Below are 24,329 nucleotides of genomic sequence, written 5' to 3' on the forward strand. Positions count from 1 at the left end.
ACTAAGTACAGTGAAGTTGTGTTTGTTCACGAATGCGCATTCCAGTCCACTGTCCTTGGCTGCCAGGTTACATTGATGTCATGCAAACCATTCTCATTATATTAACAATGGTCGGACTTTTTTTGGACTCATACCCAGATATAAAGCAAACTCTAAATAAAAGGCAATTCTATATTTGTTCAGTTCCTCAAAAAAGATTTTTTGGCCAACACAAATACGTAAATTTTCTAGATAATCAAGTGAAATGAACTAATGCTTTTTTTGAATTTTTTTTATTGATTTAACAGTAAATCATAATAGTGTATATTAATGCTTTTTTCTACTCATTTCATGAAATAGTTTTGTTCACTAGCATCATAGGTATATATGTCTTCATCAGATAGCTGACAAAGTATAGTTACTGTGTCATCTGACAGTTTTTTGGGGCATGTGAATTTTTTTTTTCTTTTGAAGGGAGGAGAGAGGTATGTTTGTTCATTCAGTACCTGCTGTGCTGGGCACAGTGCCAGCCTAGGGATATGCAGATAAATATAACATGATTCTTGCCCTAAAGGAACTTAAAGACCAGTGGAATTACTAGAGAGTTTGGCAAAGTTACCAATGCATAAAAATGCTTCCGTCACCGCCCACCCCCCGCAGGTCCATGTGGGTTAAGTCTGATTCCTCCAGTCTAACACAGCTGATTGCAGCTTAGTCTTTAGTTGGCAGTCCTCTTCATTTCACACAGCAAATGGTGTGCAGGACATTGGTTTAGTCCTGAAGATGCCAGGCTTTGTCCCTGCAGCTACTGCAATATGGCAGGGAAGAAAACATGTCAATCAACAACTTAAAAACATAAGCATGCTGTATTTCTCTTTTATAGTCCCTGCCCTTTCTAGAAGTGGTAATTCAAGGCTACCAGTAGCAAAATTTGAAGAGTAAGAGAGTCGGGGAAACTAGCCCTGTCGATATGAATTTAATAAAAATTTACTTGGAAGTCATTGAATATACTTGGAAAAAGAGTTAACTAGGAATTACTGATTGAATTTCCTGGAATATAAAGTGATCAGCACCTTTGTGCATCTCAGAAATCACAAACAAGGTCTAAGTGAGTCCTCTCAGCACCGAGTGGGCTAGGACTGGCCGCGGCTGGCCAGGACATGAACATCTTTCGGAGAAGCAGCGCACATCCTGCCCATAGTCGCCTCGGACACATTCTCTACACCAATTTCAGCATTTTATATACACATAAAAGGGACCCATCTAGTTGTTTATCTCATCTCTAAGATTGCTGCGATTTCTGAAACGAAATGCACCTTCATGCTGTGGTGTCATCAGCACAACCAGAGCTTTATGGCATTGCACTATCCACACAGGAGCGTGTTCGGTTTGGTTTTTGGTTTTTAACATGTTGAAAGTGTATGACACAGCAACTTCCCAAACCCGGCAAGTGTTTGCAACACACAGGAGCGCGCACTTTTTGTTCCACACCAGCCCTCTGAGAGCCGCACGCCCTGGCCAGATGCACCCCTCGCCCCTATGCCCACAGGCACGCGACAGAGCAGCCGGCACTGCTCCGCAATCAGGACCGAGCTGGCTGCCATCACGCCGCCTCACCACCTGCCCTGCCTGGCCTCAGGGCCAGCAGGTTGCCTGATTGTCACTTTACATTGAGATATAGCACTTAAAATTTGTATGTGATGCTCTCTTTGGAAATTTTATCTTAACTCCATTTATCCTAAGTACCCACTTGCTGTTTTTGATTTCCACAGTATAACCATATTGCTTTATAAATGAAATTTAAAACATGAACATATGCACACAGTATAAAATTCAAAGGATATAGAAGAGTTTTGACTGAAGCCTGGCCCTTCCCTGGTGAGCTGAAGTACTATGAGTAACTCGAAGTCAGTTTATTATACATTGGTCACATGCAAGCAAACATGCTAGATGAGGGGGATACCAAGATAAAAACCAATCCCAGGACTATTGTCCTGTCCTAGAACTCATAGACACGGGCGACGAGTGTGGTGATTGCAGGGGGTGGGGTGAGATGGAAGAGGGTGTAGGTGGTGGAAAAAACTAAATCAAATTAAATAAGAAGGTTCTCTTTTGGAGGAGCCAGAAAGTAAACCAACATTTACTTCTTAGTAGTATGTCCATATTTATATATTGGAGAATGTCAAAGGGATGGGAATTGGGAGGTAGTGTAGAGAATGCTTAGCAAACAAACGGACATGGTAACACTTACAGTGATTCATGAGCATGCATCAACCAGATGAAGTAGGTGAGGGGGATGAGGAGGATAAGGCTATTCCAAGCATGTAATTCAGTGTGACTATACTGAATTGTGTAGGATGGGGAAGAGGAGAGGCAAAGCCATAGAGATAAGCTCAGACCTGATCACAAAGAACTTTCCATATCATAAGGACTTTGTGGGTGTCAGAAAGTCATTAAAGAATTTAAACTGGTGTGATACAGTCAGACTTGTATTTTTGAACATAACTGCAGCAGCCAGGTGGAAGATAGAATGATGATCAGTTAGGAGCCTATTGCAGTCCTCCCAAGTAAGATGTATTAAGGTTTTGCTTTAAAGCCTTGGAGATAGTAGGAGAGAAAACATGAGAAATATTGAGAGTAGAGTCAGCACCTCCCTTTCTGGCAACAGGGCTGAACTAGAGAAATATCACAGATAACCCTCCTGCTGAGAAAAAAATCCTGAATAAAATGTATATTAAAAATTTTTTTTTCAGAATGTATCATTGGGCTGGCAAGAATGGAAGGATGACATAAAGACTAAAGATGAAATGAAATAGGGAATGCAAATATTATCTAGATTTAAAGCAAGCCTTTAGCCTGATGGCAGCTGCCCAAACTGGATTGAGTTGACCTCTTTTAACAGTGTGATAGGGCACAAGAAGCAGGAAACAAAGCCTGTGGCCTCCCTAAGAAGAAGAGTATGAAAGAAGATCTCTGCCCCTTCATGATGTTGACTTTATTGCTTCAGCCTTGGTAGTTGGGGAGTGACGGGAGATAACTTCATTGAGAATTTATAACAGTTGATAACAGAATCACATTTCCCATATGGTCTTATAAAACTTCAAGTCAAAAATGTATTTGAAATGGTTCCTGTTTCGTAGCGCCCACAGATGGCCTTACAAAATCTATTAAATCATATCCTCGGGAAGGTACCTTCAATCCAGGATTAAAAATCTACAGATTAAAATTCTACGGCATGCGAGATCTTAGTAAAAAAATATATCACAAAATGCTCAAAAAACCATGGCACAGTAAGCAAGAGCCAGCAATAACAAGACAATGACCCTCTAGAGTCTGCAGAAGGTTTTTTTCTTAGTAACTCTGATAAGTATAATTAATATTGAAATATGAGTGTGAAGTAAGGGGTCTCTGCATCATAATCAAGCAGATTAGGAAAAAAATTAAACATAGAACTTCTAGTTATAAAAATTAACTGAAATTAAAAGTTCAGTGAGCAGATAAAAAACAGATTAGCAAGCCTGGAGTGAAGAGTTATACATCTAATTGGAGTTTAAGAAGGAAGTAAGTGTGAGTACAGGAGTAAGGTGATTGTTAAATAGAAAAGGCTGAGAATTTTTCAGAATTGATAAAAGATAACAGTTCTTGACCTGGTTGGGTGGCTCGGTTGGTTGGAGCATTGTCCCGGTACACTTAAAAGGTTGCGTGTTCAGTGCCCAGTCGGGGCACGTATGGGAGGCCATTGATTGGTGTTTCTCTCTCACATAGATTTTCCTCTCTCCCTCTTTCCCTTCCTCTCTCTCTAAAACCCATAAAAAACATATCATCAGCTGAGTATTAAAAAAAAGGCCCTGACCAGTGTGGCTCAGATGGTTGTGCTTCATCCTGCAAAGGGAAAGGTCACTGGTTTGATTCCTGATCAGAGTACTTGCCTGCATTGCAGGTTGCCTGAGTCGCTGGTTGGGGTGTGTACTAGAGACAACTGATTGATGTTTCTCTCCCTCTCTTTCTTTCTCCCTTCTCCTCTCTCTAAAAAATAAATAAATAAAATCTTTAAAAAAAAAAAAAAAGGATAACAGTCCTTACATATAGTGGAAGTCCAGTGAATCCCAAGGAGGACAAATAAAATACACCCTGACAAATTAGAGTGAAACTGCAGAAGACCAAAGTCAGAGAAGATGTTAAAAACAACTGGGGAGAAACAGCAGATTGCTATACAAATGTTTTTCTTTAGCATCTGATTTCCTAGCAGCAACAACAAGCCAGAGGATGTTGGAATGCTATCTTCAATGTACTTAGAGAAAATAGCTGTCAGTCTCAAAATAGAACACATATTTGGTAAAACTGTCTTTCAGACCCCTTCTACCCCTTGCCTCCCCCCTCGCAAAACACATACCACTTCTTCCCGCCCCCCCCCTCCCCCATAAAACCAACAGACCTCAATGAAGTGGATCGTAAGGGACATCATTCAGGTAGAAGGAGTCATCCCAAATGGAAAGCCTGTGGTACTTTTTAATGACCACAAAATGTTTCAACAAGTAGATTCTATAATTCAGATTCTACTATTTGATATTTATGTTACTGATTTTTCATATTAGCTGAAGTTATACTGCATATATATGGACATGTTTATGCACGTATTATTTTATGTAGAGTAAATAATAAAAGAATAAGTCTTGACTAGAAGCTCAAATTACTGGGTCAAAAAAGGAACGAGTATTTTTGTTTCTTGGTACATGCTGTAAAATTGCTTTCCTAATTTATATTGTTAAGTGTGTGATAAGGGCAGTTTTACATGACTGAGATTGACATTTCTTACCAGGTTTTGTTATATCTTATGACAAAAATGTTCTCTTTCACGTCTCTCCCACTGTTACAAAAAATGTTTTATTTTTAATAGAAATGAAATGCATTCTTCCTAACAATCTCCAGCTTTCTAGAATGTAATTCTTTATCTTTTTTTGGTTTATTAACGGATATATAGTTGGTCCCTTGTAAAAAATGTCAGGTAAATGCTTTATTTAGTTTTTGTTTTATTATGAAGGAAGACTACTACTGTTTTAAAGCTGCTATTTTTCTAGCTCTGTATATGTTCACACTATAGCAACAGTGTAGAAGTTTAAACAGTTTTTTTAAGTCATTCATTTTTTTAAACTGATTTTCTTAGAGGAAGGGAGAGAGGAAAACACTGATTTGTTGTTTCACTTATTTTTACATTCATTGGTTGATTCTTATATGTGCCATGCCCTGACCAGGGATCGAACCCACAACCTTGGTGTTTCAGGATTACACCTACTGAGCTACTCAGCCAGGGCCTAAAATCATTCATTCTTAAAGGGAAAATATATTAATTTGCCTGGGAATTCTGTATTCTTATTAGAACTGAATATAAGAAGGTGCCTTTTTAAAAATATTTTTCCTTTTTGTTTTATATTTCAGGTGCAAGTGAAAGTGTAGGGAAACACATGCTTGAAGCCTGCAACAATAATTTGGAGATGGCAGTCACAATGTTTTTGGATGGTGGTGGAATCGCTGAAGAGCCCAGTACCAGTTCAGCAAGTGTCTCCACTGTTAGACCACACACAGAGTATGAATTTATTATTTCTTGTTAGGAGCAACCTCCTGCCCAAATCAAGTAGTTGCTTTTTTTATCAGGTTAATTCTCTGTTTTTGAAAAAAATTATGTGCTTAAAGTATTTGAAAAAGTATCAAATAGAAATTTTTACACTTACGTATTTTAAATTCTCTAAGACTCTGTCATGTCTGTTATTTAATCCTCAAAACAACCCCATAGGATGGCATTATCCACATTTTAGACATGAGGAAGTAGAGGCATGGCCATTTTCCCAAGGTACACAGCAATTAAATAGCAGATATGGAAGTGAAGCCCAATAAAGCTCAGATTTCCCAATGCTACATTTTGCTTACATTGTCCCATTTTTCATTGTTGTGAAAAAATTTTTTTAATTGATTTTAGAGAGAAAGAGGAAGAGAGAGAAACATCAATTAAGTTGTTGTATATTGATTGAGTCTTGTATGTGTCCTGACTGGAGATTAAACCTGCAACTGTACCATGAAAAATTTTTGAAAAATAATTGTAGTCCTTTATACCTTAAATAGTTACAACGTAGTTAATTATTAGAAGCACCTTCAGCATATGGAACTGTACTATATAGGGAATAGTAATAAATGGTAAACAGATTTGGGTTTTTTTGCCCTTTACATCTGATACCAGTGGGAGTTGGAACTGACTTTATCTTTTGGGCAAAATTCCAACAGTCTGGAAAATACTAGAAATGAACATCACTCAAAGGAAAACCATTGACTGACTTTGTTTTAAAAAAAACACAAAATTTAAAAGATTCTTAAATAATGCTTTAATACTTGTAGTCCTTTATTACCCAGTGTTTTTAACATGAAATACAAAATAGAGGAATCCTCTTAAATATGGATAGGCAAAAGACATGGATTTTATTTTTACTAAATTAGACATAGTTTTAAGAGGCTGAATAACATTCAGGACACTCCTGCCTCTTTTATTGACACAGTTCCAGAATCTAGAGTAATATTGTTTCCACATGAAGCATGAATTTCAGAGATCGTTGTTAATGTTTTGTAAAGTTTTTTCTTGTCAATGTTAACCATGTATTTCAGGTGTGATATCCCATTCTCCATTAACATAACATGTAAATCATTACTAAAACATGATTTAGCTTACAGGAACTTGAATAACAGGTATTAACAGCAGATATGGGAGAACCTATCCATCCATACTATATAAAACATATTTTTTAAACTGTGTTTATAAATAGTTTTGACCTATGAATATCTTTCCCTACTGAATTGCATTATAATTTTTAAAAAATATTTTACTTATTTATTTTTAGAGAGAGGGGAAGAGAAAGAGAGAGGGAGAGAAACATCTGTGTCAGAGAGAAACATCGATTGGTCTGCCTCTCATACTCATCTCAACTGGGGACAGAACCTGAAACCCAGGCGTGTGCCCTGAATGGAAATCAAACCCACGACCTTTCTCTTTGTGGGACGACGCCCAACCAACTGAGCCACACCAGTCAGGGCCTGAATTACATTATAATTACATATTAATTAGACTGTTTGTATTGCTAATTGGTTAACATTTGATAGTGGCTCCTAATTTCTAAACTATAATTTTCACTCTTTACAGTTTACCTTTTCTGTTTTATTCTTCCATCTTCTTAGGTAGTTAAAAATCTTGGAAAAGATACCCTCAAATATGTAGTAATCCTTTTGGTATAGGGACTACTACTGATTGAGATAATTATATATAAATGTAAAAATGAAGTAAACCAATAATGGAAAGTTTATTTAGGTAAAAGATACCTTTTAAATTCTTAGTTTTCTTAAGATAATGACCTGTTTTTCTTTGATGAAAGAGGATTAATAGAGCTTCCTCTTACAGCCACATTGTCTGTTCCTTCAGATTATTGAAATTCTCTATTTAAGTAGTGACTGGACTGATACCTAGTAGGAAAGAGTATTTAATATAATTTTGCATTATTTTTCTATCCTAAAGTCATTTAGCTTATTGTATATTTCTTTGTCTAGTTATTTGATTACTGGATGTTAGTTCTTGTTGACAAATGAATGTTTATACATTGTTTCATAAAGGTATATGTTGGAGTTTTCACTCTTAGATATCAAAAAACAGTGCCTTATGTTCAGTTATTACTACGAAACACCTGAAAGAAAAATGTAGGGCCTAACTTAAATTAACATTAAAAGCAGGAATAATAATAAATTTGGAACTTACTATTTGCTATGAACGTTAATTAACAGAATTTAATATTTGAGTTAAAACTATAAAATAAACTGACACTTGAACATACACCATTTTTACAATATATCAAAATGAGGATTTTTGTTTGTTTTGTTTTTTACTGGAAGGCATGGATTATTATTAAACCCTCTAGAGGTAAACTTTGAAGAGTTTATAGGCTTTTAAAAGATGAGCAATTGGCCTGACTGGTGTGGCTTAGTCGGTTGGGCATCGTTCTGCAAACAGAAAGGTCACAGCTTTGATTTCTGGTCAGGGCACCTGCCTAGGTTGTAGGCCAGGTCCCTTGTTGGGGGCTTGCGAGAGGCAACTGATGTTTCTCTTGCACCTCAATGTTTCTTTCCATTCTTCCTCCCTTACCCTTTCTCTAAAAATCAATTTTAAAAAATGGAGTAATTATTTTTTCTGTTCTGTAGATAGTAGGATCTATTTAATAAATAATCCAAGGTAATACCTATGTTAGCCATCTTCATAACTAGCATAAAATTCACTTCATTTTAGGTTAAGCTTATTTTAATGTAGCTGTGTAATTTATTTGATGTGGTAGTAATAGTGCTTTTATTAAGCCAATATTTTTCAATAATTTTTTGCCTGATTTTAAAAATTTTTATTTGAAAATACTGCTTTTTAGAGAGAGAGAGAAACAGTGATTTGTTGTTCCACTTACATATGCATTCATTGGTCAGGCCTTTTTTTTTTTTTTTTTTTTTTTTTTTAGAGGGGGGAAGGGAGGTAGAAGGAGAGCGAGAGAGACACATCAATGTGAGAGAGAAACATCAATTGGCTGCCTTTTGTACATGCCTTGACTGGGGACCAAACCTGCAACTTGTGCCCTGACTGGAAATTGAACAAGTGACCTTTCTGTTTTCAGGACAGTACCCATCCAGTTGAGCCATACTAACTGGGGCCATTGGTTGATTATTACATGTGTTTTGAGTGGGGATGGAACCCACACCATTGGTGTGTTAGCATGACTCTAGCCAAGATGTGATTTTTTTTTTGTAATTGCCCCTCTCCCCGCCATTTATTTTTTAAAAGAATTTAAGGCAGGGAACTTGAGAGGGAAGGAGAAATACTTTGTTCTCTCTCTTTATAAATCATTTGAATTACCCTGTACTTTATTCCAATTGATCTGTATATGGAAACATCATTCATCACTGTGGTTCCTGAAAGTTAAATCTGGTGTTCATTTTGTTTATTAATTTGAATTCATTCAAAGTAGTCACAGAAGGAACAAGTAGCAAAAAATACTTTTCATTTTGATATTTTCCCACTTTTTTTGAATAGAGAAGAAGTTCGTGCTCCAATTCCTCAAAAGCAGGAAATATTGGTGGAACCAGAACCTTTGTTTGGTGGTAAGTTCCCCTTTTTTCTTAGCTTTATTTGACTTTGTTGTTATCTTTAGGGTTTTATTTTATTTTTTTAAAGATTTATTTATTTTTAGAATTTTAATAAAGCTATCAAAAGATGGGAAGGCTTGCTCAGATTGTTACTTCAAGTATAGAGTCAATTCTTATAATTGTGTACTCTTCTCAGGAAAGTTACATAATTGGTCTTTCCAAGGAGTGAACCAGATTTAAAAGTTGGTATTTGTTGCAGAAGGCCAAAGGGAGGAAAATCAGAAACTGCTGCCTTGTAATGGAAATCAGTCAGTCTGTCACTAGAGAAAAGACTCCAGTTATTTTTGTGTTCTGGATACCTACCTGACTGCCATATTCTCACTGTCGTGATATGCCTTACTTTCACTCTTAATTTCTAGACATGCTTTTCCTATTTTGACCAAAGGAGAAAGTTAGTTATAGCTAATCCATGCAAAAAAAAAAAGTCTGTTAATCTGGGTGCATAGATAACATGGTAAAAATAGGATGTTTAATCATATTTAAAGACATTTTACAGTTTTAGTTTTAAACACTTTTTTTGAGCCAAATATTTTAGGTATTAATAGGAATATTTAAAAATAGAAGAGAAAGTAATCTAGTTGGACAGACAAATGTATAGAAATGTAATGGTACATATTGAGAACAATAATTCAGAGAAATGGGCCTATAAAAAGTTTTATTGGTACACTAGACTAAAGGAGAACAAGTAAGTTGTAACACAGGGATGAAGAAAATTATATAAACCATATCCTTTTTTTAAAATTAAATTTATTGGAGTGATATTGTTTAATAAAATGTTCAGGGGTACAATTGTATAATACATCATCTGTATATTATGCATTCATCACCCCAAGTCAAGTCTCCTTCCATCTCTTATTTATCCCCCCTTTACCCTTTCCAACCTCTCCCCACTCCACTTTCCCTATGGTAATCACCATATTGTTGTCTGTGTCTGTGAGGGTTTTTTTTCCCTTAATTCCTTTACCTTTTTCACACAGCACCCCAACCCCTCCCTCTGACAGCTGTCAGTCTATTCTCTGTATCTATGAGTCTGTTTCCATTTTGTTTGCCAGTTTTGTATAAATGATATCTTTTGATTTGAAAAAGCACCTTAATTGAGAGTTTTTAAGGTTCATCTTTAGCTTTGGGCTTTACTGTAGCAAGAAATAAAAGAATATACCATCTAGATTCAGAAATAGAGGTGGAAGGAAGAAAATGGTAAGATCTGAATATTGAAGTATAACATGCGCTTTCTGCATTGTTCGATTGAGCCAGCCATTGTGTTGTTAATACACCAGAAATAATAAAGCAAATGATTTTTTAAAATATAAATATTATGAATGTTTTTAGAGCTGTGGAGTAATACCCTTGAAAGCTTTTTGTTTTCTTTATTGCAAGGAAGAAGGCAGGATCTTTGAATGGAGAAGACTATAGGAAATAGATTCTGTGCTGTTTTACTGTGGAACAGAGACAAAAGGGTTCCCACTTGAAATCCCATTTTCCTCATCTTACGTCTTGTTTGATATACATTAAGAGGAGGATGAGAATGACTTTATACAGTTAGGAAGTCAAACTGAATTGTCATTATTAGACCTTATCATAACTTAAGAAAGGTCCTCTATTTCTTTTTAGGACAGTATTAGGACATTAAGAATAAGTATGATTCTTAAAATGTGGTCAGGGGTCTGTAAGATCAAAACAACTTCATAATAATACTAAGAAGTTATTTGCCCTTTGCACTGTGTTGATATTTGGACTGATAGTTCAAAAGCAACGATGGGTCAAACTGCTGTATCTTAATGGAATTGGGACAGTGGTACAAAACTAAACTACTACTCATTGAATTCTTCACTGCCGCACACTGGCAGTTTTTAATAAAAAGCCAATTTTATTAAATAATATTTCTGATAAAACTATAAAAATTAATTTAATTAACCTTAATCATTTAATACATATTTTTAAACTATTCTGTTAGATGAAATAGGATGCATGTAAACACTTCTACATACTGAAAGTACTGTCGTCTTAAGGAAACGCTGTTTAAAAATGTTGATTGATTGATTGATTGATTGATTGATTTTAGAGGGAGGGAGAGAAACATCGATTTGTTGTTCTCCTTTTTTATGCATTAATTGGTTGATTCTTGTGTTCTTGTATGTGCCCTGACCAGGGATCAAACCTGCAACCTTAGCATATCGAGATCATAGACTAACCAACTGAACTACCTGGCAAGGGCTAAGGAAAAGTTCTCCTACAGTTCTTTGAGTTGCAAACTAAACTAGCTGCTTTTTTTTTTTTTTTTAATGGAGCATTATTTTTATTTGATAGATCGCTGACAAACTATATTTTAAAATTCCATTTCCTTTTAATTTTATTTTTTAATTATAGTTTACATTCAGTAGTACTATGTATTAGTTTCAGGTGTACAGCATAGTGGTTAGCTAATCGTATCCTTTACACAGTGTTCCCTCTAGTATTTCCAGTGGCCACCTGGCACTGCATATATAGTTATTACAGTATTATTGACTATATACCCTGTTGGACTTTATGTCTCTGTGACTATTTTGGAACGACCAGTTTGTACTTCGTAATCCCTTCACCTTTTTCACCCAGTTACCCAAGAATCCTTTCCCTCTGGCAACCATCAGTCTGTTTTCTGTGTTTGTGAATCTATTTTAATTTTGTTTGTTCTTTTATTTTGTTCCTTAGATTCCACATGTAGGTAAAATTATATGGCATTTGTCTTTCTCTGACTCATTTATTTCATTTAGCATAATACCTAGGTCCATCTGTGCTGTCTCAGATGGTAAGATTTCATTCCTTTTTTTTTTTTTTTTTTTTTTTTTTACAGCTGAATAATGATCCATTGTGTGTGTGTGTGCACGCGCGCCAAGGTTTTTTTTATCCATTTGGCTGTTGATGGTCATTTAGATTGCTTCCATATCTTGGCTATTGTAAATAACGCTGAAATGAACATGGGGGTGCATACATTCTTTCCAACTAGTGTTTTGGATTTCTTTGGATATATACTCAGAAGTAGAATTGCTGGGTAACAAGTCAGTTCCATTTTTAAAATTTTGAGGAGTCTCCATACTGTTTTCCATAGTGGCTGCACCAATCTGCATTCCCACCAAAGGTGCATGAGGTTTCCCTTTTCTCCATATCCTTGTCAATACTTGCTGTTCGTGGGTTTATTTATTTATTTATTTGAAAGAGAGTGAGGGAGGGACAAAGAGAGGGAAACATTGGTGTGCTAGAGAAACATTGATTTGTTGCCTCTCACATACATCCCTCCCCCACCCCCAAGCTGGGGGCCTGGCCTGCAGTCCAGGCATGTGCCTTGACCGGAAATTGAACCTCTGACTTTCAGATTGCAGGTGGGCACTCAGCCTGCTGATGCAGCCAGCCAGGGCTGTGGATTTATTATTGATAGCCAGTCTGACAGGTTGTGAGGTGATATATTGTGGTTTTAATTTTCATTTTTCTGATGATTAATGATATTGAGCATCTTTTAATACGTCTATTGGCCATCTGTTTATCCTCTTTGGAGAAGTGTCTGTGCATAGATCCTGCCCATTTTTCAATTGCATTTTTTTTTTTTTTTAATTTTGGTGTTGAGTTGTAGGTTCTTTATAAAATTTGGGTACTAATCCCTTAACATATATCATTGGTGAATATCTTCTCCCATTCAGTAGATTGTCTTTTTTGTTTTATTTCTTTGTTGATGGTTTCCTTTGTTATGAAAAACATTCTTAGTTTGATATAGTCCCATTTATTTTTTCTTTCAGACAGACTTAAAGTTATTTAGATTTAGGCATTTGGCAGACTTTTTTTTTGAAGATTTTATTCATTTATTTTTAGAGAGAGGGAAGGGAGGGAGAAAGAGGGGGAGAGAAACATCAATGTGAGAGAGAGACATCAACCAGTTGCCTCTCATATGCACCCCGATCGGGGATCAAAGCCATAACTTAGGCATGTGCTCTGACTGGGAATTGAACCCACGACCTTTTTCGCTTTTTGGGATGACCTCCAGCCAACTGAGCTATGCCGGTCTGGGTGGCAGACATTTTTTTGAAAATGAGCAAAAGCTTTTACTGCTTCAAGGCAAACAGTTGATATAATTTATTACCAGTAATTTTTTTTAAAAAGCTTTCAGGCAGAAATTGGGATTTTAGAAAGTTTGTATACACAATTGTGAGCTTGATAACACGTCATTACTTAAAGACTTTCTGATATTATTGGTGACATTAACAGATGATGATTTTTAAAATATAATGAAATGGTCAATATTTGGAACGTATGCATAACTCATTGAACAAATATTCTCAAAAGGCCAATGCATGATATTGCAAAATTGTGCCTGGGTAATCTGTTCATATTGTAAGGTGGATTGTATATATAGAGAGAGATTAGGTATCTATTGCCGTGTAACAGATTGCTCCAAAATTCAGTGTTCTGAAACAACAAACATTTGTTCTCAGTTTTTGTGGGTCAGCCACCAGGTGTGGCTTAGCCAAGTGCCTTTGGCTAAGGTCTCTCAAAAAGGTGTAATCAAGGTATCAGCCAGGGCTACAGTCATCTCATAGCTTGAATAGAGGAGGATCTCGCTTTCTGAGCCCACTAACGTGGTTGTGGGTTAGTTGGAGACATCAGGTCCCTACTACAGAGCAGATGAAAAAACCAGAGGGGGCATCCCGAGATGCAAGCCACCATCTTTTTAAATCTAATATTGGAAGTGACATACCATCCAGTCCTGTCACCTCTGCCACATTCTGTTTGATTCTGCTCATATTCAAGTTACTCACACACAGGTTATGAATACTGAAGGACAGAGATAATTGGGGTCCATCTCAGAGACTGCCTACCCCATAGACCTATAGATTTTAATGCAGTAGCATATGAAAAGTTCATTGATAAGATTTCAGATTCCACATTTCAACTAATCTTTAAGAAACTACCACTGGTTGATTTTTGTTGTAATATCAGAGGAGAATATTCACAGTTATCTTAAAATACTATTAAAATACCCCCTTTTACAACTATGTATCTATGCAAGATTGAATTTTAAATTTCTTCATATACTTGAAATAAAGGAAGAGCAGCAGATTGCATAATAGAATGCAAAAGCACATCTGAAAGTCCAAATATTGTCTCTTAAACCAGTTGTTAACAGATTTGTGAAAATGTGAAAAGTGTTACTCTTCTAGTAAATTTTTTTCTCCACCTGCCCCACTCTCCTAACTATGAATGAAGCTCTTTTCAGCTCTTTGTAGGTTAGCCTTTTTAGCCTCAGCAACCAGCACTCCTATTATGTAGGCAACAAAGTGAGAGTATGGATGACTGTTGTTTGGTTATAGCATATGGTCTGGAAGAGTCATGAAAACACATACTGAAGAGGTAGGCAGAAATAATAACTGTTCTAGGGCTAGAGGTGGTGTGCTGTGGAGAGGCTCTTGGTTAGACATAGGGCAAATGAAGAGGAAACGGTTGGGAGCAAGCTCTTGAGCCCACGAAATAAAAGGGGTTGGGTAGAATGCTAGCAATAAGAGGAACTAGTGAGGATTCCTCCTAGTGAGAGCCAGGAGATCACATGCCTGATAAAGAAAGGCTAAATTGAGGGTGGGTGGGGGAGAAAGGGAGAGTGGGAGGGGAGCAGGCCATTGGCAATTTAGAAGTCTATGAAGACAACCTTTATGTACTACCTCCCCAATAGTAACATGCTGTCTTAGGTAGCTATTCTGTCTTATTATAAGGTACTCTTACTTCCTTAATTATTACAGTTGAAAAGTATCTGATAACAAGTTTTAAGATGACATTTTAAAAAAATATTTTATTTATTTATTTTAAGAGAGAGGAGAAGGAAGGGAGAAAGAGATGGAGAGAAACAGATTGGTTGCCTGTCTTATACCCCCAGCAGGGGACCTGGCCCTCAACCCAGCCATGACTGGGTGCCCTGACTAGGAATTGAACTGGCAACCTTTAGGTTTGCAGGCCCGGTGTCCAAGCCACTGAGCCACACCAGCCAGGGCTTAAGAAGACATTCTTGAAAGACTATTATTTCTGCTAATAACATACATTTGAAATAGGACCTCTTGATTAAAAATAGTTTGGAGATTGAAAAGAATAACATTTCTCGATTCTTTATAAAGGAATGGAAGAAGGGGGAAAATAATGCAATATTAAATTTCTAAAACTTTGAATTTAAATAAATGGAATACCAAATGAACCAAAATTCATTTTAAGTTTAAAAATTCAAAACTAAAACATGAATTTTTTTAACCATATCCCTTTGCTAAGGATATTATGCTTTTTTAATATAAATACTTATATATGTATGTGCACAAATGATATACTGCCAGATAATGCTTTAAATAAAAATGAGATTTTTTTTACATGTAGTTCTTTCTGCATTTTTTGTTTTTTGCTTTTTTTTTTTTCTTAATAGTTCTTCAATAGAAAGAATTATCCTATATAATAATAAACACAGGCTATTGGCATAGATGTTTGGTGTGGGGTGGAAGACTTTTACACTTCTGTCTAATCTTACTAACAATCATCATTTATTAATAACGTGGAATACTGTTCTGATTACATGTTAGCCAGGAATGCAGTAAACCAACTTAATGACTGTTACTCATATTGGGAGTCATTGAATGTCCTTATTTATTGTAATACATATAAATGATCTGGCAGATTTTTTTGTTTGAGAACATGTACAAACAGAAAAATAACATTTTGGCTATTGCTTTTTAGATTTCATTTGTAGAATACTTCAGGATAGGGTAATAGACACTGTACAGGGGTATCAGAAGACCTTGGCTCTCTTCACTTTTCTGTTACTAAAGCATTATGTAACTGGAGAAAATTTTTCTTCCAAAATTAAAAATGTATGTTGGTATTTATAGTTTTACACGTATATCCATTTACTAAGCAGTAATTTTAAAGTATTATGGTTTAGAACTTAATTATGAAGTATTATACAGCAATTTTCTGGCACATGTAAACTAATTACTAAAATTCTGCAGCACACCAAAAAATATATTTTGCTGAGCTGACAAAAAAATAAAATAGGTATAATTTTGATTCACTCACACAAGATGGCTATTGTTGTGTTGTTGGCTGTTGTCATTTTTTATTTGACAATCTAAGGGAAAAGAGGTCAGTGCTCCTGACTAAATAGGCATTGCATGTTTTAAAAATTCTTGCAGCGCACTAGTTGAAATAGCTTCTTGCTTAGGCTAAACTGAATTAGATATTGGCAGCATTTGTAGCTTCATCTCTATAGGGATTCATCCTTTAGAAATCTTCTTTTGTCCTATATTTTACACAGGTTTTGTCAAGTCTCCTTAACTGGGCCTTAATGTTTTCATTTGTAAAACAAGATGGGTGGGCTGAAGATGTTTGATTATGTATGAATGGCTTGAAGGTTTTAAAATACTTTATTTTTTGGAGAGCACCAGTGTGATTCTATGAGTGTTTCAAAACAAGAATTACTATAGATAAGGAAGTTTTTAAAATTGTTTCAAAATTAATTTTTAAATTTTTGTATCAATTCTATTTTTCGCCCTAAAGCTCCTAAAAGACGGCGGCCTGCACGTTCAATATTTGATGGTTTCCGGGATTTTCAAACTGAAACTAGTAGGTATCTATGGATCAGTTTATCCTCTATATGTCTTTCTCTGTTTCTTTCTGTCTCTTCTCTTTGTCTTCCTCTTCTTTCCTTTCCCTTCTCTCCCCACATACAAAACCACAAGGTGGAAAAGCACTCATAACTTCCCTACGGGTCAAGATCTTAGTTTGTTTCATATACTTTTTCTTAAAAAGAAAAGATTATTAATATGATGTCTAATTACTTTGAGGACTCACCTTATTGAAAAAGTAAAATTATGCCCTCGCCACGTAGCCCAGTTCGTTAGAGCAGTGTCCTGGTACAGCAAGGTTGTGGGTTCAATCCCTGGTCAGGGCACATACAGGAGGCAACCAATGAGTGAGTGCATGCATGGGTAGAGCAACAGAGCAATGTTTCTCTCCCATCACCCATCTCTCTCTCTCCCCCTCCCTCCTTCCTTTCTACCTTCCTCTCCCTCTAAAATCAATAAATAATATTTTTTTGAAAAGTAAAATTATGAATTTAGTCTGTGATTATTATTAATTTCCCCAGAGCTGAATAGTTCCAAGTTTTAACCTACTTGGTGATAGAAGAATAAGAGAGATGGAGATAATGTAAAAATTAGGTAATTTATTAAACTTAATCAGCTTTCAAATTGGCACTAAAATACTATCATCAAATAAAAAACTGATTTGCCTCAAGATCCTGGTATCTGTCTCTTAAAGACCACAATGAAAATGGTTAATTGTAAGGCAATTGAAAAATAGAAGAAAAAGCTACACCACTCAAAGCAGCTCCAGTGTTAATATTTTGGCTACAGTTATTTAGAATAGGTTTATATCTTTCTGTGGAATAAGTTAGAATGAGAACCTTGACCTTACACTTTTAGAGAAATTAGTACTGGTTTAGCAATGAAATTTTAAAGGAAAGGACAGTTATGTTTAGAGAATATATGAGAAACTCTTGGACTGTGTTTGATTTTGTAGCTGATTTATAATGAGCTCATTGAAGCACAGGTAGGTCTTGTAACTTTGGAGAGTGTTGAAGGGGAACCCAAACTGACCCAAGTCATCCAAGGAATCCTGTGCCCTGCAGGAGAAGGTGATAGCAGTGGTCATTCTTGCTCACTGCCAGACACTTTAAAGATTGGAAATATAGCTAGAAACAACAGCTAGAAATTAGGATGACTTTCCGAGCTAGATAAATGGAATTGAAAGCTTTCTCATGCTAAATTTAGTTTCGACTATGTGAAGGAAATATATTTTGATTGTGTGACTCTATATAAATTTCTGCTTTTATCCTTACCATTGGGTAGAAAGCCACCACCAAGTCTTAAGACTCACTCCCCACCTTGCTTTGTATTATTTTCAGAATCAGCATTTAATATTTGCATTTGAGGTTAAGCAATTCTTGTAAATTGATACATGTTTTTTATATTGCGAGGTTAGTGCCTTTTATATTATGGTTAATTGAAACTTTCTCATCCTCTTATGTTGCAGTTCGGCAAGAACAGGAATTAAGAAATGGAGGAGCCATAGATAAGAAACTAACTACCCTTGCAGATCTATTCCGGCCACCCATTGATTTGATGCATAAAGGCAGCTTTGAAACAGTAAGTACTTGGAAATTCTAAGGCTTAACTATGAATCCTTTTGCATTTTCAATGCCATATTTTTTCTTAGGGAAAAATAGTTGTCGGCATACTGTATTGGGACTTGGTGTAATTAAAAATGTGATATGAGATATACCTAAAAGGTTTGTACGTATCTTTTACCCACATTTCTAGGGGGTTCCTAGTGTATTTTAAAAGAATATCTCTCTAGCCCTGGCTGGTGTGGCTCAGTGGATTTAGTGCTGACCTGTGAACCAAAGGGTCACCAGTTTGATTTCCAGTCAGGGCACAAGCCTGGGTTGAGGGCCAGGTCCCCAGTAGGGGGCACGTGAGAGACAATCACACATTGATATTTCTTTCCCTCCCTCCCTTCCCTTCTCTCTAAATAAATAGAATCTTAAAAAACAACAACAACAACAACAACAACAACAAAATCTCTGCTCTGGCCAGATGGCTTAGTTGATTGGAGCATTGACCCACATACCAAAAGGTTGTGGGTTTGATCCCTGGGTCAGGGCACATATGTAGGTTGCAGGTTTGATCCTGGTTGGGGCACGAATGGGAGGCAATCAGTCGGTGTTTCTCTCTCTCGATCTTTCCATCTCTCCCTCTCTTCCTGTCTCCCTTCCTTTCTCTCTAAAAATCAATGAACATTTCCTCGGGTGAGGATTTAAAAAAAATAAAACAATAGCTCTGTAGTTACAGAATACGTTCTCATTCAGTTCTTGGCTTTAACTTGGCTAATGCAGGTTTGTCTGATTATCTACTTAATTGTAAGGTTAATAAGGGCAGGGGGAACATGCTTCTATTTCCTTTGGTAAACCTTAGGACCCAGTCTCTGGCATTAATAGGACCTAGTATTTGTTAAATGACTGAGTTTAGTTTGGATTTTTACCATTCTTCTGTTGCGTTCAAACACCTTGCTTGTGTGTATTGAATGTTAATGCTGTTTTGAATCAGAATGGCGTTTCAATAGATGTAAATCACATAAATTTCACATAAGTCTTATCTGTTAGGATAAAGCAGGCTAAACAATAACCACAAAAATGATGTTAGTAGCTTCTGCTACATATTGGAAAGTGAATTATGATTGTTTACAATTTTCTGGATTGTAAAACCTGAAAGGGTTGGGCTGCATGTAACAGAAAATCCAAATATTGGTTATTTGACCAAACAAGGGTTTCTTTTTGTTATGTAAATAAGCCTAGAGTTGAGGGTGTCTTTGGTGTTCATTTATCAGCTCAAAAGATACCAGGTTAGATGTCTCCTCAGTTTTCTTCGTCTTTTCCTTGTGATTTTAACACGGGAGCCACTTAATTTCTTCCAGTGTTCCAGGCAGTCTGTCTGCCTATCCTTTCACATGTTCTGGTGGTAATACAGCCACTGAGAGAGAAGAGTAGCAGTATGATAGACAAAAATGATCTGAGTTTGTTTTGACATGTTTTTCATTTTCATTAGCTTTTGAGTTGCTGTAGGGCTTAAATGAAATAACTGAGCTTGATTTAATATGGTCACTCATAAAAAGCCCTTACTCTGCTGCTTGTTCATTTGAGGAAAAACGTGAATCTTTTTTGATATTGTTGTCTGCATTTTGATTCATTTTTTTTTAAAGTTACATTACCTTTTTTACTTTGTATTTTATGACCTGTATTGCTTGCAACAATCTATTAATGTTTTTACTAATACTAAAATTTATCATTTACGAGTCTTTAAATGACATTAATACTCCCAGAAAAAGTAGGCATTTCATTATAACCAATGATATATCCATTAGTTTTACATAAATTAGAGAGGTAATATGCAAAATTAAGTCATTGTAGTTTAGAGAGGCAAATGTTAAAAATTATAGGGACACTTTTTTATTGCTCAGCCAGGGCCCAAAGGTTTAGGCTCAGTATTAGATGTAGATCTGAGCCATAGTTTTACAGGTTTAGGAATTTGACTTTCTTAGTGTAACTAGAGGTAAACCGTACTCAAGGGTTCTGGAAGGGTTGATTAATTTACTTGTAAATTTAATATTTATTGAGGCCTGCCATGGCTGATGTGGCTCAGTGATGGCCTGCGATCCAAAAAGTCACTGGTTTGATTCCTGGTCAGGGCACATGCCTGGGTTACGGGCCAGGTCTCCACTTCGGGCATGCGAGAGGCAGCTGATCCCCGTTTCCTACCCTCTCATTCTCTCTCTTTTTCTCTCTCTCTGAAAATAAATAATAAAATCTTTTAAAAATATTTATCTAGGCCTTCTTTTGCAAGACCTTTTTCTAGGTGGTATTATATGTGATTAGTGCATGTGAGAGAGATCAGGAAGAAAACAAACAGCTTAAACAAGATAGAAGTCCAGGTTGTTAGGATGGCTCTGCTCTGTGAAGTTATTAGCAATGCAATGGGTTTTTTTTTCTTCTTCTTCTATTTTCTAGGTCTTGCTTGCCTTTGTCCACACGATTCAAGGTGGCTTACCACATACTTGCTTTCCAGTCAACCTGAAGGAGGGAGGGGGCTGAGAAGGGTACACCTTTTCCCTTTAAAGGCACAACCTAGAAATTGTACACATCACTTCTGCTCATATCCCATTGTCCAGAATTTGGCAATATGGCTACACCTAGCTACAAGGGACCTTAGGAAATCCAGGTGCCTAGCTAAAAATTGGAGGTTCTGTTAACAAGAGGGAAAAGAGGAAAATGGGTAATTGGTACCTGTATGCAGTTTCTGCTACAGGGAGATAGTGGTAAACAAATTATACGAAATCGATGCCATCAAAGAGTTTATAATCAAGAGGGAGAAACAGACTATAAACAAGTATATGTAAAAATATATGTAGTGTATATATATGTTATGTAGTGTATGTTTTCACGTGTGTGTATGTATATATATAGAGAGAGAGACAGGGTGTAATTTTAGGTTACAGTAAGTGGTGGGAGAAAAGAGAATAAGGGAAAGAGAAAGGGCAATTTTTTGTTTAGAGCCACTAAGGTGCACGTGTACTTACTTACAAGCAAAATTAAAAGCAGGGTTGATTGACTAGGTTTCACATAGGTTTGTAATTATGAGGAGAGAGGACTATTTTTAGATAGGAGGATCAGGGAAGAAAGATTATGAAAGGATAAGATTTGAGTAGAAACCTGAAGTGAAGGAATGTAAACCATAGGAACATCTCGGAGTAGAGCAGATAGTAAGGTACTGATGTTGGAAGGAACTAGGGTATATTTCTGGTCCAGCCAGGAAAATCAGTATAGCTGGAACTGAGTGAGCCAGTTAGATTGAATGATCTGACCTAGGCAAGGGAATATTTAGCCTGTAAGTTCCATGAACACACTTTTTTGTTTATCGTTGTAGTCAATGCCTAGAAGAATTTTAGGCACATAATTGACCCTCATTAAATCTTCATTAAATGATTGAATGGCATAATCTGGGGTATATTGTACAGAAAGAATCAGAACAATTTTCATAATGGTCCCTGTTTTCATAAGAAATTGATATTTATTTGTTGCCATTTAATTACACATGTACCTAGTCCTAATTACTTAATAATACTTCGATAATTTCAAAAGTCCTGCTGTAAATGCAAGTAAAAATATTTTAGGTATTTTTGTAGATCTGAGCCATACTTTTATAAATACTGTAGCCCTGGCTGGTGTGGCTCAGTGGACTGAGTGCTGGCCTGCAAACCAAAGGGCCTCTGCTTCTATTCCCAGTCAGGGGCACATGCCTGGGTTGCGGGCCAGGTCCCCAGTAGGGGGCACACAAGAGACAACCACACATTGATATTTCCCTCTCCCCCTCCCTTCCCCTCTAAAAGTAAATAAGTAAAACCTTTAAAAAAAACAAAACAAATGTAAAGAACCAATTCAATAATAAAATATATAAGATAAACTTTCTCTAAATAAACTTTACATATAGCTTGTATGTAGTTTTTTTCACATTTGGCAAACAATAAAAATAGAAAACTAGTAAAGAAAAATAGTACAATCATAATTTTCATTAAAAAGTAGTGTTCAGGGGAGAATCAAGATGGCGGAAGAGTGAGTGGACGTCACACTGACCTCCCAGGAACAACCTGGAATGACAACGAAATTGTGGAGAAATCACCTGGAACAAACAATTCAACAGTAGCAAGAGAGGAGCCTTGTAACTTCAGAGACAGGAGAATTGGCTTTAGCTCAATCTAACTGGAAATCCAGAGAAATAATATGGGAGTTAGACATGCATACCAGTTAAAAGCAGACAAACCTAAACAGTAAAACATTTTTGAGGAAAAAAAGTTGCGCTTGTGAAGCCTGTATTTGTTGCTGTAAAACATGATACTGATTCTTTTGACAACTGCGTGTATCAGTACCTCAACAACACTGTGACTTTTAGTGGAATTGTTAGGAAAAATTAATCTTACCTTGCCATCTCATAAGAATAAAAAATAAAGCTTGCTTTTGCAAAAGGGAGAAAAAAAAGTCTTCCTATTATATTTCCTTCTTGACTTTATGCATATGTATTTATTACGGAAACAAATTTTTTTTCCTCTGTATCTTTTATTTTCTTACTTCAGTGGTCTGTCTGGGACTGGGAGAATTGTTAGTCTCCCATTGTTTCCCCCTTGTCACATATAAGCCATATCATATACCTCTGTATTTGGTGCAGCCACACTTGTCCTTGGATCTCCCTATAATGAATGGCTTTTAAATGTTGATTCAGAACAACCTAATAGATTCCAAGAGGGAAGGTTCATCATCTGTCCCATGGCCCACTCTTACCTCTAGTCCTCGACTAACATAATTAGTATACTTAGTGAGATTGTGTAAGACTCTCTTATAGTCCCTCCAAATATTGTTGCTTTGCATAAAATTCATGTCTTCTTTGGGCCCTTCCTTCTAGCAGTAATTTTTTAACAGCATCTTCAGTTTCTTGTACTGATTGATACAAGGTTTCTTCCCAGTGTATGCTTCATGAAGGCAGGTAGTTTTGTGTTTTGTAACTGCTGTAATTCCAGTATCTATACCTGTACCTGCAACATGGTGGGTACTCAATCAGTATTTGTTGAAAAAATGAATCTGAATTAATGAAAGTATAAATGTGAATAAATGAATTTTTAAAGGCAAAGCAAATGACTCTCCCATCATTTTTAAACTCTGGACTTAATTTTTTTCTTGTCAGTGCTGTAGTTTAAGCAGACTCATGTAAATTTACCCTGTTACAGGGATAAGTACTCTCCAGTCTGTTTTTTAGAAATGTGTGTTAATTTTTATCTTTATTCCCAAATACTTTTTCTTCAGTTAAGGCAGTACAGTTACTCATTTATCACCCATTTATTAAATCCTTGTGCATGCTCTAGGTAAGGAAGTTGAACACTGATACTTCTAAGGAGCAAGGAGTAATTTTATTTTATTTGTATCATTTAAAATAAGCTTTTTGACCAGTTAAATACAGCTTTCTAGCTCAATACAGAGATACTTCCTTTCTGAGCTCGGAACCTGTGGGATCAACAGTGAATATGAGAAAGTGATTTTCTCTGCGGGATTTATACAAAATATGATAATGGTATCTGTAAGACTGTGCAAATCTTTTTAAAGCAGAATATAGTCTTACATTGTCCACTACTTCCAAAATGAATGAGTTAATTCATTCCTAAGATTTTCCTCTATCAAACTTACAGGAAAAAGAATATTGTTCAAAGATAAAATTACTCAAACCCAGGGCTTTCACTTCATTGTTCCTATGCAGAGGTTTAAGGAAGCATTTGCTCATTTGCTTTTCTGCCAATCTTTTGTATTCAACAACATTTTTAGGTTTTTATGGTGATGAGGAACTATTAAGAAAAAAATACACACTCGTGATTAATATTTGTGCTATAAATTGGGCAGTCTTTTAAAGATCATTCTGATAACATTCATTCCTAGGAAAATAACCCTAAGAGAAAATACCCTCATCAGCTTTTACAGAAATGTTTAG

The 24,329-nt window shown here is 36.1% G+C and overlaps 1 protein-coding gene across 1 annotated transcript in view; it reads left to right on the forward strand.

Annotated features, from left to right (window-relative positions):
- UBXN7 (UBX domain protein 7) overlaps nt 1-24,329 on the forward strand; it is a 54,078-nt gene that overhangs the window by 10,379 nt on the left and 19,370 nt on the right. The window contains exons 2-5 of the mRNA XM_054575139.1: nt 5,416-5,563; nt 9,080-9,147; nt 16,744-16,809; nt 18,280-18,392. Coding sequence (XP_054431114.1) covers nt 5,416-5,563; nt 9,080-9,147; nt 16,744-16,809; nt 18,280-18,392 — 395 coding nt within the window. The remainder of the gene's footprint in view (nt 1-5,415; nt 5,564-9,079; nt 9,148-16,743; nt 16,810-18,279; nt 18,393-24,329) is intronic.

This window comes from Pteronotus mesoamericanus, unplaced genomic scaffold (genome assembly GCF_021234165.1).
Source record: "Pteronotus mesoamericanus isolate MK-2021 breed Mesoamerican mustached bat unplaced genomic scaffold, CSHL_Meso_final contig_27, whole genome shotgun sequence".
NCBI classification, from domain to species: Eukaryota; Metazoa; Chordata; class Mammalia; order Chiroptera; family Mormoopidae; genus Pteronotus; species Pteronotus mesoamericanus.